Raw genomic sequence first — 15,576 nt, 5'->3', positions numbered from 1 at the left:
ACTGTGCCAGGTTTTTTTGGGGGAGCCTGAAAGCAAATGCAGATCCTTTACTTTAAAGTTCAGACCAAAGGATGCTTGGAGAGTTTTGCTGTAGTACTTAAGTTAATGTGGAGCAGGTACATCAGTCTCTGTCTTCAATATAACAACTCAAACCTGACATTAAGGACTACAGCAGTAGAGCCTGTTTTTTTAAACCTTATTACGGCTTCTCGTAAACTTGCTTATCGTCATTTAATACATTTAAAAAAAATACCGCTCAGTTCAACTGCTGTGAACTTTTGATTGCGCTGAACTCGAACAGTTAATGAATGCATGAACAAACTTTGAACTGCTCCCAAGGAAGTGGAGTCATGAGTAATATAAGGACTGCCCCAAACAGGGGTAGTGATTAATGTTAATATTTAATGTCTTCTATACAACAGGATGTATAATTTAATATGGATCGCAGCGTCTTGCTCTGCTGGCAGAGCAGATCATATTTAGTGATGACTCATCGCTTCTGCTCGCAGCACCATCCCCATCACAATCTATTCATATTGCAGACTGATAATGAAATGTCATGTATGGATCCACACAGCTTTTCCCAAGGCAACAAGGGTTTGATTTTTCCCTGTGATGCATTGTTTGCTCGTTTTCCTTTGCTTCAAGTGTTTCCCCTTTGTCCCCGCTCTGTGCTGCCATAGTGCAAGACCATTTCCTTATGCTACACCATAAATTCAACACAATTTAAGAAGCAACAATAACCCCACGTGTGTTGCAATTGTCCCCTATCAAGCAAAGGACGTGTATTTGAAGGGTTTAAGCCAACAAAGGAACTCTGAGGACTCCCTTTTATCAAAAAGTCTGCTGCCAATACTTGAAAATCTCTTGTTCTGTTCTCAACTGTCACTCTGAATGCCAAAGCATCCATTCATGAATTCAGCTTCTCTTTCTTAACAATCCTTTTTAATCGTTTTTCGACAACAAACGGCAGCTTTCTACGTTTTTGCGTTCCTCATTTCCTCTCTGCTGATGTTTTGTGGTTGTTCCATCATCCATCTAACAAGTCCACAGCGATCATAAATAAAACAAACAGGAAAGGAATGGAGTGAAGAAGAAAAATCATACAGGAGCTCATGTTTAATGAGATTCATATATGTACTGCAGAGGATTTTCCACTTTTAATCCGGTGAGTTTTCAATTACGTAATTAATTAAAGATTACCCATCACTGAAGATTGCAGAGTGTCCGAAGCGGTTGACATCGTGGTACAGGTCCGGTCGAGGTAAGACTGTCCACTCATCACACGCTGCAATGAAAAGAAGACAGAAGTTAAACCCTTCACCTGCTCCCACTCGTTATAACATACATGTCTTCAGCTGTGGCAAACTCCGCTGACACGCTCTGGGTGGTTAGCGAGGCTCATCTTCTCGTGTCAGACAAGCTAATGGCCGAAGTGACTGAGACACTGATCACAGGTAGTGGAATGCCATAGCTGAATGTAAAGGCAGGTAAAAGGTGCAGAAGGGGACAGAGAGTCAGTGATGGTTTTGTTTGACCCACATAAGCAGACGTAAGTGACCAATTTCCAACAGTCTGATGGTTCAAACGAAGTCTGAACTGGTATCCCTGGATTTGACTTGCATGTCTCTAAGCCTGGCCTTTCCATTTTTGGTGGTGGAAACTGCAATAGGGTGTTTTGAACCTGCGACACACTAACAAGTTATTCTGGGTCCTTTCTGCAATTTGCAGGTGGAAGAATTCACAATCTGTTAAACGATTAGGCTCTCAGAAAGCTTCAGACCCACAGATTTTGCATATTCATATGCAGATCTGTCAGTCTGAAGTTACACATATGGATGTTGTTATCCGAACTAGTGCTACCCAACTTGTTTGTCTAGTAACTAATAAAATGAAGCAAAGGAGAAATGTTTCTATTCTTACTGCAACTTACCTACAGTTTGAAATTCAGCCACTGGAAAGCCGCCGTGATGTCATGACCTCTAAATTTCTATATTGGTGTTTAGCAGGTAAATGAATAACTGAATGGTTTGATTCCTTTATGTTTGTTTTAATGGAAAGCAGCAGCAGTATGTGCAGCTATAAAATCTTAATGGAAAAAAAAGAATGAGCTTGAAAGTCAAAGCCTAAAGAAGCCAGCACAGTGACTGTGGTAAATCACATTCACACGGTACAATGCAGTGCAAGTCATCATAGTCTCCCAGAGGAGATGGACGGACATCTGTGAGAGCTCCACGTTCACGAGCAGACAGTGCCCTCTGGTGTCAGAGGATGGCACTGCAGCTGGTGTGGTGCATTGCCCCTCACGGTGGTTATGTTACAACACGATTTACCAATGTCAGGACAGTGGACAGCTCTTGAATTCTATGCTCTAATTGAGTTCAGCTTGTTAAGGAGAGACAATTAGTTCTCGGCGCGGGGTCATCTTGACTCTAATTACCACTGCGGCTGCTGACACCGACCCTACAGCTGGCTGGTGCTGGAGTAATATAGTGAGCTAGTACTTTCAGTCCAATTACAAAATCATAGAGAGGATGAGGAGTGGCAGGCAGAGGTCAGAAACAAGGAGGGGAGGGGTTGGTGGGCTTAAAGTTTATTAAATCTAAAAGTTTGGCTCGAATAATCTCTGGGGAAATCCCAAAAACAATTTGTCGCCAGGGTCAGATGAGCTAGTCTCATTTCGCCAGGCAAGACACAGCATGCGGTAACTTAAACATATGTGGCACATGTTGCCTCATCATCCGTTCTTCATACCACAAAGGGATGTCTTAGTCCGAACCTGCAATTCTCGAGAACAAAAGCTGTGAGAGATCGGAGGACGTGTGTGTGCCCCTGAGAGATAGTTTCACTGCTTGTCAATCATGATGGAAATGACACAGCAAACCCTCACATGTCCCGGGGCAATTTTCTGCCTCCGGGGAATTCTCCCATCCGGAGAGAGTGAAGTCTCTCATTAATGAGCAGCTTGCGACGGCACTGCGGAAGGAGGCAGACTCAATTTATGACAACGTTTATAGGCAGTTAACAGAATGAGGAAGCCGGGATGGTTTGTGACAAAGCTGTGTTAGCTTACATTAGGACAAAGAGGAGAACTTGAAACAGGATTATAATTAGTTCTCAAAAATCAACTCTGATCTCAGTATTTTACTTGTAAAAGGAAAGAAATCTGATTTTCTACTCTGCCAGCAGTCTGCACAGGGGCTCTGCTGTCAAGTAATAATTTACAAACCTAAGGTATCCCGAAGAATTGCAACATAGCATTCAGAAAAGAGACTGCATGAATAAACACGAATAAATATAGTTTATGTCCCCAAAGCTATGAGTAGGAATGCCCACCCTGCTTTACAGACACCCTGAAATCCTCACAGAGCAGCTTGGAGGGGAAGGTCCATAAAATTGAACTTGCTAGTTTTCAACCCTGAAGCCCAGGTTTTCCTTTATGTCACTAATTTGTATGAGAAGTGCACATCAGACACACTAATTAAAAATTGATTTAATATCATAACTCCCTCACAGCAGGTAGGTTGGAGCAGCAGGCCCCAGCCTTTGCATCACGGACCGGTTTAATGTCAGACAATGTTTTCACTGACCAGCCTTTAAGGTGTCGCGGATAAATACAACAAAATAAAATGATACGACCAAGACAAAAACTGTGGTATTTTGTAAATATAATATTAAACGCAAATTCACTGTATAATTGTGTAACTTTATTAGCAGCGTCCTCCTGAAATGCACCAACAACATTGAGAGTAACGTCCTCCTCTCTCTGGTCGCTATGGTATCACGTAAATATTTCTTTCAAAATAATACACACAACTACAACACAGGAAAAGACCCAGGGAAACAGAGTTAGTGATGAAAACCCTGAGAACCATAAATTTCACACCCAAGCCTCAACTCTCGCAGCGAAGTACCAAACGACTCCGTCCCCAGACCCCGGGTCCGGGGCTGCGGACCGCTGGGTTAGAGGATTGGATCTTACTGGGGGCGACTTCCCGTTTTGTCCAGGAAAGCCCTTAAAGCCACTCAAGAGGAGTGGCTCTTTTTTTGCAACACGAACTGCAGTAAACACCTTTGTGTGCCTTCCAGTACAATCACTGGTAAACCAGTATGACTGCGTCTGAGAAAAATCCCAGACGACAATTAACTACATATGTCAGGTGTTTAAGAAAACACAAAACAAAACCTGCTCGTGCTCACCCTTCCAGGGGCGGGGCTAACACCACAGACTTCCTAATACCGTCATGTTGAAATGAGCAAAAGGAAAGAGCTAGAAGCTTCCAAATACTTAGGCGATATTATTTCAAAAGCCCGAACTTCAAGAAACAAACTAACTGTCTGGGCAAACGGACAAAGTTTGCATCCCTAGCCAAGGCAAATTCCCAATTTTCACCTTTTAAAGATGATCCAGAGCCACATCAAAACTTTATGGATCGTTTCTTTTTTTCCCCTTCTTCCTATGCTCCCCCTTTGCAGGTAGTTTTAATGAAATATCGTTTGCAGTTTTGCAGTTTTTGATCTCGCTGACAAACAAAGAGTGCGCATCGCGTACTTCTGCCAGAGCTCTCGCCTTAGCGGAGGAGTAATTCCAAGCGCCAACTCATTCGACTGGTAATTTAAAGCAAAGTGTTTCTTCTGAAACGGTGAAAATCAAAAGCTATCTGGAGGAACAATAAATATTTTGAAATCAAAACCCCACAGGATTCAGCTTTTCCAAAGCATTAAGAATTATGAAGAACAGGATTGTTATGCACATAAATAAAGTGAGAAGTCAAAAAGCACCTTCACTCTCTCAGTTAGCTTTAATTTCTCTCTTTTTATACCAAGATCCAGCATAATAATACTAGTGTGAATATGACAAAAACACCACAGTGCTGGAAAGCTTAACAACATCTCGTTATGAGTATTTATTTATTATTTTATTCCAGTTATGAATAGAAGATGCGTTTTTATTGAGTCTGCAAGTTGCAAAAATCTGACCTTCTGTTGCTCCAGTGGAGCTTCCTAGTGACAACAAGAAGCCTGCCGCTGTACTAAGCAGCTCTCAGGTGTGAATGCATGTAGATGGGTGTAAGCAAAGAGCCTTAGTGAAAGGAAAAAGTCTGTGTGTGTTACTGACCTAAATTGTAGGCCAAGAAGTCCGATGAGAAGCACTTGGCGCCGTGGCTCATGGAGGTGTCGTTGTGGGTATTTCCACCAAACACCAGCATCATCCCACTAACCATCACTGCTGTGTGGAGGTACCGGAAGAAGCCGCTGTCTCTCAGAATGGTCCTGCACAGCCACAGTTTGGATTGTTGTTAAGCACTTGAACGCCACACGGCCCTTATTTTCAGAGCACCAGCGAGTTTCATTTTAAAATGTCGTCACGTGAACGCTTTTTGTAACTCAAGAGAGTTAAGTTTGTTTTCCTTACACATGCAAACTTTGCCTTAAGTACTGAATGTTGAACCTTGGCTTGTTCAAAGATGCTTCATCCGCAGAGTGCAACCTCCTGCCATTAGCAGAGGTTTAGACATGTGAAGGCTGCGCGGCACTTCTGTGACTAATTCTATCAAAATAAGGCGAAATCTCTGCAAGGTCAAAGTGCTGATTACCAAAATAGTTTTTACAAAGGTATCAGCTGAAGAAAAAGGGAAGTCAGTAAAAGAAGGCAGTGCATTTAAGTTATTACTGTAATGTAAATGGCATTTAAGTACCTGTATATCCTTACAGTGAAAGGTTTGGAAAGTGATAATTAAAAATAATTTGGGGGCTTATCAGGTCGACATATTTTCCGCAGTTGCTGGCCAGCTCCACACGTGTTCACGCTACTTAAAAAACTTTTGCGGTACAGCGTGCACATAGGCAGGACACGTCATGCACATTTGCTAGCTGTAAATGCTCCAGACTGCTACCTGGGATTTTCACACACCCACACATTCACATCATGCCGACTTTGTACTCAGGAGGTTGTAGTTTGACTGCATATTTTCGATCCAACTGCTTGCACTCTCGCACGTAACTGTGCTGGGTATGATCAGAGGTGCAGTACATGTGTGAAAACCCTGCTACTGTAGCATTTAAGCAAGCATATTTCATAACAAAACAGAAAATCTCTCACCATTTCCTCTTGCCCACATCAAACTTGTAAAGGTCTCCTGCTAGGCCATACTTGTTGGCGCTGAAGGCTTTGTAGCCTCCGTGGATGTAGATGGCTCTGGTGCTGGGGTCAAACACACTGCTGTGGCCATAGCCCCCCTGGACCAGGGCACCATCTGTGGACACGATGCTCCATGTGTTCTTGGCTGGAGGGTCACATAATAGGATTTTACTGGACAATTAAAATCTAAATTCAAGTTTTCACAATGTAATGAAATACTCAAATACAAGAGTTTTTACTAGAGATCATTACTGCTGGGCTTTGCAGTGTGTGAAAGACGTATCAGACTGCCATCACTTCTTATTGCTGATAGCTCAGGTAAAGATAACATCCAAGTTTAAAATGTGCTCGTCCATCAGCCACAGCCGCAATTGAATTCACCCAGTTTTCTCAGGCAGATTGCGTCTCAGATGACAACGAGACCTCTTAAGCATCTTCACTTTCTTTTCATAAACATGTATATTTTTAGTTTAGTTTGACCACATTCTCACAAGTGCCTAAAACCTACCAATGTTGTACTCTTGCACCTGGCTGATGTAACCGTACAGAGGACAGTGCCCGAACAGAACTAGCATGACGGGACCGTCCCCCTCGTGGACAGGAGGCACAATGTGGGCAGAGTGTCCCACCACGGCGTACTGCTCCTTGGCCCTGGGGCTTAAAAGGACCCAGGTCTGATTCTGGATGTGGAAAACCCACAGCTGGCTCGAGACATTTCCTGTAGCATCGATCTTTCCGCCATACATGTAGATCTTACCCTGGAGGGAACAAAGCGTGAAGCAGGATTATATGCACACTCCAAAGACTTTTTGCAGAATTTTGCTAACAAATTAAGTTAAACTTTCTTATAATTCACTGGAATAACTCACGGCAACAACACTACAGAGTCTGTATCGCTTGCATGTTACATATAAGAAGAATTATTATAATCCAGCAAATTGATGACTATTTTCATGTCTTGTTTGATATAACAAAAATAACAATACGCCTACTGCTGTTTCGCCTTCTCCTATGAATAAGCTGAAGATGGCCTGGAGGTCACACAGAATAATGGCTCTTCAAATTAAGAGCAGGCCATTTGACAGTGTTGGCTCCAGACTAAAAGTAGACATGATGAACATTTACGTAGGTGCAGCCAAGTTGGGAATTTTATTTTAATGCAGGAGCCAGTTTAGCTCAACCATATGACACGTGGCCATGTTCAAGTCCGGCTTATGGCCCTTTGCTGTGTGTCTTCCACTTCTCTCTCTCCCCACCTACCAATCTGTATTCACTGTTTTATTATCACATAAAGGCCAAAACATTTTTTTTTTTAAATGCATCATATAATTTTAACGAAACAGACCTTTTGAGGCATCATGTGCAGTTTTCTATAAATCCGTTATGAGTAATGTCCTGAGAGTATGACGTCATGGTACATGACGTGTAAATTAAAATGATTTAAATTCTGTTTGTTAATCATCAATGGACCTCCTCCTCTTGTTATTATTCCACCAGAAATCCCTAAAAGTCTTTTTGCAGAGAGTAAACTGCCTCATTTCTGCATAAAAACACCCTGAGATTTATTTATATCCAAGCTGCAGATAACAAAAGGTTATCTAAAAGGCATAAAGAAAGAATAGGGAGGTTGTAAGATTTGTAAAATGCACCGCAGTACGAAGATGTAGTTAAGAGCATACACTCACTTTGTGCTTTCAACGACTTTAGCTTCACATACCTCGTGCAGGGCTAGCGAGTGGCCGTATCGTGGTGTGACAGTGTTGACGGAGGGGTCGAGGCTCATCCATGTCTTGCTGCTGACGTTATACCTGCAGGAACGAAGAAGCGGCTTTGCTCAGATTTACAGAAGGATTTCCCAGCTCGCTTTAAAATTGTATATGAAAGTGTTCAAAGTCTTTCACAAAGTAACCAAACAAAGCACAGCAAAGATTCTATTAATCACTTGACTCGCTGCATGAGATTATGCATTTAGCTGATTTAAAGTGTGATCGTAAATGCCGGCCCTGCAGCAAACAGTTTAGAGTTACTGCCTCGCTGCTTTTGCCTCTGCCAGCCTTTTAAGTTCCAGTTTTACATCAATCTCTCCTTCTGTTCCTGACTTATGTTGTTGTAGTACTGGCCAAACAATGTTTTTGCAGCACGTAAGGGCATCGCAGCAAGACGGCCTTCGGAATATAAACTGATCGCTTCATTCAATCCCACGATATTTGTTTGGAATCTTGTCACGGTTCGTGACATTTTGAGTTTTGAAGAAACCAAATGTTGAATTCAAATCATTTTTTGTCATATAGAGCCAAGTTACAACATCACTTTAAGGGACTTTTACTGTAAAGCAAAGGATATTAGATGAGCAAGCAAACATAAGGCTTCAAGTCTTCACATGTTAACGTGCTTTGATTTAATAAATCTCCAAAATTCGACAGTATTTGAGGAATGTGTGCTTGTTTAGGCAACCTGGTAGTTCAGTGTTTTAGGACCTCTGCTTTGGAAACTCAGGGGTCATAATAAATAAATAATTAAAATAAGATTGCAGCACCTTTGACAGATACCAGTGTATAACAAATATCTGGATCGCCAAGTAGGCCAGCAATCAAAGTGGATCTTATGTTCAGGTATAACAGTAAGAAAGCATTGTTACACTGGGTACAAGGTAACTAGTTACACTTAGGGGGATTATATATGTGTTCTAATTCAATTAAATAGGTTGTGCAAGGCGGACAAAATGATCATTTATAGTTTCACATGACCTAAGTTTAGGGGAAAAAAAGACGAAGAAAAAAACCACACCTTGGCTTACAGGCAATCTAATAAACCAAAACTTGAGCCGAGGGCATGTGTGTGATTGTCCTGGGTGGAGTTCAGGGTGATAACTTTGAGCCAGTGCTGTAATTTTATGGTTTTAATTACATGCCGTCTGTGTCCGAGACACACTGTCTGTACGGAGCTGTGTTCTTCTTCATGTCGATTTTCAGGAGGCGGGAAGTCCTGCGGCTTCTTCCTGACAGCCAAGTACAGCTTTAGCCCTCAGTACACTGGGCGTAAGTTTTAAATACTCAAATATTCTCCAAAAAAGACACTGTGTTTGAAAAGAACAAACCCTGCAGTCGCATAGCAACAAGGAGAACCAGTGTCTCGCAGCTCTTTTGGACGAGAGCTGCAGCCAATGCCTACAAATCAAAGCGAAGATGTTCGCTGGGGGGAGTCAACTTACGCTTTGACCATGTGATAGTCGGAGGCATTAAAGACGTAGCCTCCGATGACCCACATGACGCCCAGCTCAACTACAGCCTTGTGGGAAGCCCTGGCCAGCCCGGCCTCGGTGTACTCCTCTCGGCTCCAAAAAGAGGAATTGGCAGGAACCGAGACGGAGCAGTCAGGACCTGAGAGGGGAGGGAAAAACCACAGAGTTAAGGCTCCACAGGAAACTAGCCGATGTAGGAGGCTTGGTTAACTCAGGTCATTCCTTTAATTTCTACTTTTACAGGGACATAAAAAATATGACTGTACTAAAATAAAATCAGCATGAAGCAGGAAGCAGAAAACAAATTTGTTTGCTTGTTTGTTAAAAAGTCTTCACATTAAGAGGATAAAACTTCCAAGGATTTTATTCATTTAGAGCAAAGGAAAAGACATTGGGGACATGCAGAAGAATATATTTTTCCCACATTTACTCCCATCTAGTTATTTATTTGACGGTAACAGTGTGACTGTGCTTTAAAAGAGTTCTCCTTACGTGCTAATTTTTTGCCAAAACCTCTGCTTCAATCTACCTGATTGTCACAGAGCTTTCAAGAAAGAGGTTAAAGCAGGCGTGCTGCCATAAACTAGATCATAAAGTTTTTGGAGTTCAGAAAAACACTGACGTGATGCAGACGCTTTAGCTAATGGTGGAGACCATAACTATTAAAGCTTCATTGTTTTCACTGAAATAAATCTTTAAAAAGACAGATGGCTGTGGCCAGAGCTGCCTTCCTCTGTTTATGGACGAGAACAATATAGCCACCATAAACCGGAATCGCTCCTGAATGAAGGGAAAACTTTTCTGGCAAACAGAGACCAGGACAGGAATACAAAGATTGGCCTTTTCCTGTCAATCCTGCAGGCAGCGGCCGGGTCAGAGGGCTCTTTGATGACCCTTTTCATCTACAGTCCGTCCATCCTACCCGATGAGATGAATCCTCATCGGAATAAAACATTTACCAACCATTTAGCGCACATCGCTCTACCCCACAGCACAAACTGGATGTTCACCGCTGGACTAAAAACATTACACATGCGATCGTGTGCCAGGAAAGGAAGTTCTCTGCTTCACTCCGACAATCAAGGTCACTTTACTTGTTCTGCTTTTTGTTCAGCAGCTAAATGAATCCCCAGTAGCTAATATTCTCAAACCTCTTCCTGCAGTGCTTAAATAACAACATTACTTTCACACCACAGTGGCATTTCCATAAATAAAAACAAACACGGTGTTACCACCTTTAAAAACATGTTACTTTTTAAGTCTATGAGTCTGTGAAAGAGAGATTAAAGACCGGGGTGGCTTGACTAAACAAGCATCTGTCTCTGCTTTTTGCACTGCCTGGTGTAGAAAATGAGTTAATTTGGAAGCTGGCAGCATAAAGTACACCAAGAGTGCTATTCCTCTGCTAAAACACCATGACAGGGTAATAAAGGCTAAAGAACAACGCCAGTCTGTTTCTCAACTCCCTCAGCTTTGGTAATTAGATTGTGAGCACACTGCGCTGCTGATATAACTGCGGTTAAATTAAGCCGTTGTCTCTGCTTGTGCAAGGCAGCGCAGTGGAGCTGTTTAAGAACTAACAGAGCGGTTAGAGGGGCCATATGGTCCGGCACAAAAAGCATACAGCGGCGTCGGGTCATGACCAAATAAAATAAGTGAATAGTCATGACTCGACCAGAACTATGAGGAAGCTGATCGTGCTAAAAGTTCATTTCAAGTCCATCGGGTGACGGCAGATGGATGCCGTGGGGGCTGCAGAAACCTCAATAACAGCGCGGGAGGCTTAAAGCTTAAAGAGGACCCGGTTTGAATCACCAGATAAACAGGCAAAATCTGGACGGATGAAAGAAAACACTCTCTTTGCTAAACCTCCAACTGCTCTGCTGGAGCTGCTCAGTGCTCGACTGCACTGAGGTTTCCTCTAATTTACACTGAGTTTGCTTTTAGAAATCAACACAAAGTCCTGATATTGTTAAAAAAAAAAAGGTTAGAAAAATACATAAATCAGAATTAACTGGTACCTTAAAAGTCTCAGCATATAGGCCAAAGACAGTCTTTTCATTACCTATAACAGGCTAAACAACTGTCATGCAGACCAGTGAAACTCTCCTTTCTCACAGTCTGAAGTTTAGCTCAGTATTTAACTAACTATACTACTAAGTATTTAACCAAGAAGTTTAATTACTTTGGTGTAGTAGGAACAGCCATGGGGGAAGTCTTTATCCGTCCTTCTCAATATCCAAAGCTGTCCAGTGAACCGGAGTCTTTGGGTCAATTCTGGCCCCTGGGCCTTATGTTTGACACCCCCCGATTTAGGCTAGATATCTCCTTAAAATGTTGATTTATACCGAGACTGTACAAAAACCAGCCTTCTTCAGTTAATGGGGGGGTTGGGTGACCAAAGAGAGAACTCAACAACAATAATCCTGCTGTGATTTGTTCATTAAGATCTAAACACAGTTATTCCCGCTTTTATTAAATGAGTGTGACAGTCTGCGTACCTGATCACACCTGACGGACATACTGTTAAGTTTATTGTCACTGTTCATTGTTGATAGCCAGTCAAAGGCTTATTTTAGTCCCTTGGGAGGATTTGGGTTGTATGAGAAAGCTGAGGCCAACTTGCTGTGGATAGTAACACCAGCAAAGCATATGTGAAGATGAAGTCGCACATCTGCTAAAGTGTTCCCGCCAAGCTGCCAGCCCTACCTTGCCACCCAGCCGTACAGACGCAGGTCTTGTCCTTGCAACTGCCTCTTTCAGGTTCCCCGCAGTCAGCCAGGCAGTACGGGATGTCACAGGCTTCCCCCTTCCAGTAATTTTCGCACTCGCAGTACACAGAAGAAGTGGAGTTCCCCACATGACACTCTCCGTGGCCAGAGCAGTTGTTAGGACAGGTGTTCACTCTTGGAAGGTAGAAAGAGAAGGAAACAGTCAGAGAGAAAAACTGGAATTTCGATCTAAAAACCCTGAATAAAACATCAGGAAACCCTTTCAGCAACTGCATTACTTCTGATTCTGTGGCCTCCGTCTCCACGCTTAAAGCTAAAATATGCAACACCCCCCCCTCAAGAAAGCAGAATGTATTGTTATTGGCATCGTCCTTCCCTCATCGGGTGGTCAAGCACCTGTCTCAACACTTGCCAGTCATCTCAGAGGGATATCTACACTCAAACAGCACTGAGCTAGAAGCTGAGGCAAAGGAAGTTTCCCCAGGCACTGCAGAGCAGATGGCAAACACACTCAGTCTGCAGTAGAACTGTAACACCGGTGCTCTCAATGTCAAACAGGCTCCTTATATTATAACAGCTCAATGACAGTTTGAGGCAACTCTTCAGTCACATCAAAATATCAATTAGTTAGGAATCAGCACTCACTCCATCCACTAAAAGTAAGCAAGTATCTCATACTGTGGCAGCTGGCTGCTGAGGAATAGACGCAAATGCCTGTCCTGTGGTGCAGAGGTATACAGTTATAACTGGATATTAGTATGCATGCTGCATGCCAGTGTATTAACAAATAATGAATGAGAATATAGTTTTAATAAGATAAACATCTGTCTTCATTTGAAGCATTACAGGTGTACACCGAAGCCTAGGGATACCACATTGTGTTGTGTGGCCAGCAGAGGCTTAAACAGATTAAATGCATCTGTACAACACAGCTGCAGATCAGTGAAATAAGCACCAAGCTCCTGCACAAACACCATATCACAAAATGAGACACTACTTAAAACACTGCTCTACTAACTGGAGGAAAAAATATATATATATATATAAATAAAAACAGGAAGACTCGGTCCTAAGCGTAAACAAACAAGTATTACCAATCAAAGGTGGACACAGAGGCATTCGTTTCTTTCCTCCTGCAAACACACTTGTTGAGAGCGATGACACAAAAGGCGCTCGTGATTCTTTCATGTTCCTGCGGTGCCAGATAGTTTGATGTTTCGGCTCCTCCACCTCTCCCAGACACCAAGGGCTGCAGGTGGGGGGGGTTGGAAAGGGGGGCACTTTGCTTTCATCCAGCTGTCCTCAGCACAACATCAGTCCCATTGCTATGGCGACTGTAGCAGGGGTCTACTGTGCCATTTACAATTGTTTACAATGTTTAAAGCATTCCCCCCCCCCCCCCCCCTACTAAATTTGAAGTTTAGTAATGATGAACCCACATATGGATGTGTTACTTATGCTAAACCTTCTGTCTGGAATAAAAAGAGGCATATATAAGAAGATTTTTGCTTTGTAGACAGAGGCATCCACAATATGAATATCTGTAATGGCTCGTGTCAAACAAGGGGTAAAGAGTAAGGTTAGTCATGAACGTGGATCTAGGGCTGAACGATATATCGCATTTGCGATAATATCGCGACATGATCAAGTGCAATTTTCTAACCGCAAAGGCTGCGATTATACTCTGGACATGTCCAAATTCATGGGCTGCATCCTCCTGAGGCCGCATTTGTAGACCGATTACGTCACAGCGACGTGCCGAAGGCTGTCCAAATTACTACCATATCCCAGAATTCATAGCGCGGCCCAGCCAAACTCCAGTTTCCAGCAATGGCGGCCGCTACTAAGTTTTAAAATTACTCATACTAATCTTTCTGGGTCACAAAATAAACTTTTAACATATTTTCAGGCGAGAAAGTAGTTGTGTAAACATCAAATATCTGCTCGGTTTATCAAGATATCCCATATTTGCAAAAGTGCTTCGACGTTTTCAGAGGCGTCTGCTACCCACCAGCTCGACAGCTAGCCGGGAGCTCGAGGGTTACTGATGCGGCCGAGAACGGCACAACTCCCGGCACATCATTTTCAGATCACCGCGGAGTTTCGCTGCTCGGGTTAAACGTAATATATAAGTCACTTAGACAACCTAAAAATGTTATTGTTGGGCTTTTTTCAGTGTTTTGTTTGTTCGTGAGTAAATCGGTTTGGCTGAGATTAAAGTTATTAGATTAGATAAAATAAAACTTTATTAATCCCCCGGGTGGGTTCCTCCTTGGTTTTCACACAGCTGACTAAACGTCAAACAGAAAACTTATTAAACAGAAGTATGAGACAGTCGAGAATTTACACCAGTGTCTGGTTATATTTTAGATAGCAAGAAGCTGACGGCCGAGTTTATTAAACTCCACCGAGACAGCGGTGACGCTAATCAGAACTAGACCGTCCAATTTCACGCCTTTAAACTTTAAAGCCGTGTTTGTGTGTGTGTTTATACAATTGCTATTATGTTTGCACTTTATGTGTAATGTTACTGACTGCAGAGATCAGTAAGATGTGTGTATTTTTTATTTATTAGTTTTATTTATTTAATATTATTTTTTAATTGAATGACTGTCTAGTAGTTCACAGATGTCGAAAAACTGAGTGTGGTAAAGCCACTGATTTTTTTTATGTATATTTCTGCAATCTGCACATTGTACTGACTTTCATTTTAATGTTTACACCAGGGTTCCTTGTCAGCACTTTATGCTCAGATGTTTGTAAGCTAAAAATAAACTATTGTGTATGTTCAAATATACTGTTGTGATTGAAGAAGTTAAATAAAAATGTCAGTCATCAATTCATGCATCACCTCATGTCATCATAACAGAGGTCTGTCTTCCAGGAAAGAACAGTTTAAAATTAATGTAATATAGTATTGGCCATACTATATGATGTATTGCTTGTCTTTGTTTAATAATACAGAAGACAAAGACCTTAAAAAATAATCGCATATCGCATCGCAATCGCAATATTGGGGCAAAAAAAATCGCAATTAGATTATTTTCCATAATCGTTCAGCCCTACGTGGATCCACAATCTAATTTTATAATTTTGTCACAGCTGTTTGTTTTCTGCATTATCAGCTGTTTACTGATGTGTTGATCAAACCTTTTTAGGTGTGTCCCCATTACATTTGGCCTCTGCTCTGCCTCAGGTATTTCAGGTTATAATATTTAATCATGCAATGTAGCATAGTTACCATAAGTAATACAGAAACTCAACTCTGGACCTGCACACAGCGTCGATACCAGACTGCAGAGCAAAGAGCAGCATCATTACACTACACCAAATGGAGCCATTAAAAGCATGTTAAAGAGGAGAGAAATGAACTGCTGGCATAGGCCCAAAGTACTGACAGAGGCAAAGAGCGGCCTTAAAAGTTCACTCCTTTTACTTATGTATAATAATATTTGCAGTAC

At 42.1% G+C, this 15,576-nt stretch overlaps 1 protein-coding gene across 4 annotated transcripts in view; it reads right to left on the bottom strand.

The window, feature by feature from the left end:
- atrn (attractin) overlaps window positions 1-15,576 on the bottom strand; it is a 129,129-nt gene that overhangs the window by 96,341 nt on the left and 17,212 nt on the right. For all 4 annotated transcript variants that reach the window (XM_086275470.1, XM_086275468.1, XM_086275471.1 and 1 more), the window contains exons 5-11: window positions 12,093-12,289; window positions 9,354-9,522; window positions 7,860-7,950; window positions 6,651-6,900; window positions 6,104-6,287; window positions 5,120-5,274; window positions 1,204-1,288 (exon numbers count right to left, since the gene is read on the bottom strand). In XM_086275470.1, coding sequence (XP_086131596.1) covers window positions 1,204-1,288; window positions 5,120-5,274; window positions 6,104-6,287; window positions 6,651-6,900; window positions 7,860-7,950; window positions 9,354-9,522; window positions 12,093-12,289 — 1,131 coding nt within the window. The remainder of the gene's footprint in view (window positions 1-1,203; window positions 1,289-5,119; window positions 5,275-6,103; window positions 6,288-6,650; window positions 6,901-7,859; window positions 7,951-9,353; window positions 9,523-12,092; window positions 12,290-15,576) is intronic.

This window comes from Aulonocara sp. 'chitande type north' Nkhata Bay, linkage group LG19 (assembly GCF_057382095.1).
Source record: "Aulonocara sp. 'chitande type north' Nkhata Bay isolate Kocher_YH1m ecotype deep benthic linkage group LG19, A_spYH_male_GT1.1, whole genome shotgun sequence".
NCBI lineage: Eukaryota > Metazoa > Chordata > Actinopteri > Cichliformes > Cichlidae > Aulonocara > Aulonocara sp. 'chitande type north' Nkhata Bay.
The sequence above is the reverse complement of the archived record's forward strand: the minus strand, read 5'-3'. Positions and strand labels throughout refer to the sequence as shown.